We start from the raw sequence: 3111 nt of genomic DNA on the forward strand, positions 1-3111 counted from the left end.
TTTCTCCGTTCGTAAGGCCCGTCTTCTTCGGGCCTCTCAGTCCTTTTCTCTCTTTCATTATTTGTAACAGAAAATGGCATTTACCTATGGAGCAACAACTAATGGGTGTTAAAGGATATGGTATACAAGATGAGTAAGAAATATCCTACCGCTGAGGAACATGAGAAAACTGGACATATGCTATAAGAGTTTCATGGACGAAAATATAGTTCAATAAAAGGTCTTTTCATGAGTTTTTTTAAAGACGTACGGGCCAGGTCTGGTGCAGCCTAGCAGGACCTGGGTCCAAACACCCACCTGCTATCCTAAAGTCCAGCTGTGAGTACAGCCGAATATAATCTGAATAAAAAATAATATTTCGTATTGCTATACACGTCCATTATCCTAGCGACATGTTGCTTAAGCAGCCCCTCGGCCCTGCATGGACGAGCTTAAACAGCCACGGCGGGCCGCGAAAGGGAAGGCCACGGCGGGCCGCGCAAAGGCCGGCCCTCAAAAGCCAGGAGCGCGGGCCTTACACGTTTTTGTGAAAGAGTGAAATTTTCACACATACGCGTAAAGCCCGCCGTGGCCTTCGCATTTTGGCTGTGTACGGATGGCTGTGTTTATTCGGCTCGCTCGTCCATGCAGGGGCGAGGGGCTGCTTAAACAACATGTTGCTAGGATAACGGACGTGTATAGCAATACGAAATATTCTTTTATATTCAGGTTATATTCGGCTATACTCACAGGTGGACTTTAGGATAGCAGGTGGGTGTTTGGACCCAGGTCCTCCTAGGCTGCACCAGACCTGGCCCGTACGTCTTTAAAAAAATCCTAGAGCTTCTCAGTGTTTACAACATAGCATTGTGGTTGGAAGCGCCCGCAGAGCGGCGACCGTCATGAACCATCCATGACTCGTGCTCTGCTTGGAAGACAGCTGAAAACAGAATAAAAGCGTTAATATCTTCGTGGGGCATTCTTCTGCAGATGCCAGCACCCGCAAACGCCTAAAAGGACGGTGCAAGGACTCCGACAGCCCGCCTATTCTCCGTACAACATGAACGAGCCTCAGGACCTGCCCCTGAAAGTTCCCTGTCTTCCCTGGCTGTCCCAACCCAAATGTTGCTTTCAACCACCTTCAGGTACGTACCGTACACAGTACTACTGCTGAAACACAAAAGCGGCGGGTCCCGCTGGGCCCCTTCCTCCCTCCTGTCATCTCCCTTCCCCCTTTTTGTCACCCCGCACGACCCCCGCAATAATTCCCCTACATGACAATCAGCCATCTCCCCGAGAGACCTTGTTTTTCCAACCCGAACCAACCCTAAGCTGGTCTTGCACAGTCAGATCACCAATCATCCACTGACCTCCTCCCACTGGCCTTATACCCCTCGCTGAAGTCCTCTTTCTGTCTCTCTGAAATTCTCTTTCTGACATTTGCTCCCGGCCGTCGCTAACACTTTTCCCTATATTACTTGTATGCACATCAGGATGGGCTTCCCTGGCTTCCCTGCCCCCCTCACCTCCCCCTTCCCCCTTCCCCCTTGCAGCCACCCTTGTCCTGGCAACCTGGAATCTGGAGAACTTCTCGGTGCCCGCTGCGAGCTTCGCCCCCAATGGAGAAGTGCCGACAAAGGTGTTCTGGGGCCCCGGGCGGTTCAGGGGGAGGTTCATGGACTGTTAATGTGTTCATGATCGGTAATGTCCTGCGTCGTGTGAACCGCCCAACGGTCCAGCAGGCCTCTGTGTGGAACCTAGGGGCCCCTGGTGGCGTTTTCGATTTGTTTGGCGATATAGAGTTGTGAGAGCGTGCGGGTAGGCTGGCCAGGCGGAGTGGTGAAGGGTAGCTTGGCTAGGGACCCCTGGGGTGTGCGGTGCCGCTCGCGCAGCTCTCGCTTAGTACGATTTGCTGTCCTCTGCGCCATTGAGATGCTTAGCCAGGGGCTGGGAGCGCGCCCCGGCTGGCGTGAGTGAGGGAGTGCGGCGCGCGCGGAGGAACTGACGGTCGTAGCCGCGCGCCAGCCCTTTTTCTTAGGTCCGGTCCGTCCTTTCTCAGGGCGAAAAGGCCCACAGTGTAACGCCCTGTCAACAACAACAACAACAGTGACATTAACATTGAATTTTATGGCTTTTTTTCGCTCATCATGCATTCCGACGTGCATTAAATAGCGTGATATCCAACATTAATAATTCTTAGCCATAAGGAGATACACCTAATAATTATTATTTTTATCAGATTTGCGCTTCGCTATTTTCTCTTTTCCTTGCCAATAATTTTCCCCAAGACCTGCATTCCGCACCCGGTCTGTACGAACAGGCAATTGCATGTTGATTAAGTGCTCGTCCTGTAGTGTAGTACGGCAAGTGCGGCGCGGGAGGAGCAGACCGGAATTGGCCAGAGGACAGTGACTGATACGGTAGTGCGTTACAAAGATTAGCTGGGAACAAAGCGCTGAATCCAGACAACGCTAGTTCGCCAGTCAACCGTGCAAGCAAGCGCAAGTCAGAACGTCGTCTGTTGGGGATTTTGAATTGTTTAAATAGTGATTTACTTTGTATTCGGGACCCAGCTCAATAGTAAAGTAGATAAGGCGATTTGACGTTGCTGGCATATCGGTCGCCAGTAACAGCGAAGTGATGGCAGAGCGCGAGCAATCGCGCGGCGGAGGCCAAGAAGGCTTGGAGGACATCCTCCAACAGCGGGACGAAGGAGGACACCAGAATGGCGGAGCACCTAGTTACCCGGAGGGGGCCGATGCGGTGAGTAACAGACGCCAGCTATTGCTCCGCGCGGTCAGACTGTAGGCACAGCCAGCCGCCGCAAGTTCTGTTATATCAAAGGCATGGGAGAGACCGGACCCAGTTTTAAAATAGCGGGAAAGGGATGCGCCGCCGCTGTTGTTTGACCAGGCTGGATTAGAAGCTACGGGTCAGGCTTAGCTTATGAAGAACACGAATCTGTAGACCGCGAGTGGCCGACTCAGAGTATTAGTGCTCGTGAGGTTGGGTCCGTTTCCGGTGGATGGCGCCGCGGCAGAGGGGTAGTTGCTTTGAGATGGCGCAGCGGGGTCTGTTATCCCAACGGGTCCCTGTCCTGAAAGCAGNCAAAAGCCCGCAATAGCGCCTAGG

At 52.6% G+C, this 3111-nt stretch overlaps 1 protein-coding gene across 1 annotated transcript in view; it reads right to left on the reverse strand.

Moving 5' to 3' along the window:
• Positions 1–2405: 2405 nt before the first annotated feature.
• The window catches only part of VOLCADRAFT_120969 (uncharacterized protein), a gene marked incomplete at its 5' end in the record, with an annotated part of 11798 nt that continues 11092 nt past the window's right edge, over positions 2406–3111 (reverse strand). The window contains one exon of the mRNA XM_002951555.1: positions 2406–2673. Within this exon, the coding sequence (XP_002951601.1) occupies positions 2554–2673 (120 nt within the window). The 3' untranslated portion in view covers positions 2406–2553. The remainder of the gene's footprint in view (positions 2674–3111) is intronic.

The sequence above is a fragment of the Volvox carteri genome (genome assembly GCF_000143455.1).
Source record: "Volvox carteri f. nagariensis unplaced genomic scaffold VOLCAscaffold_24, whole genome shotgun sequence".
Taxonomy (NCBI): Eukaryota; Viridiplantae; Chlorophyta; class Chlorophyceae; order Chlamydomonadales; family Volvocaceae; genus Volvox; species Volvox carteri.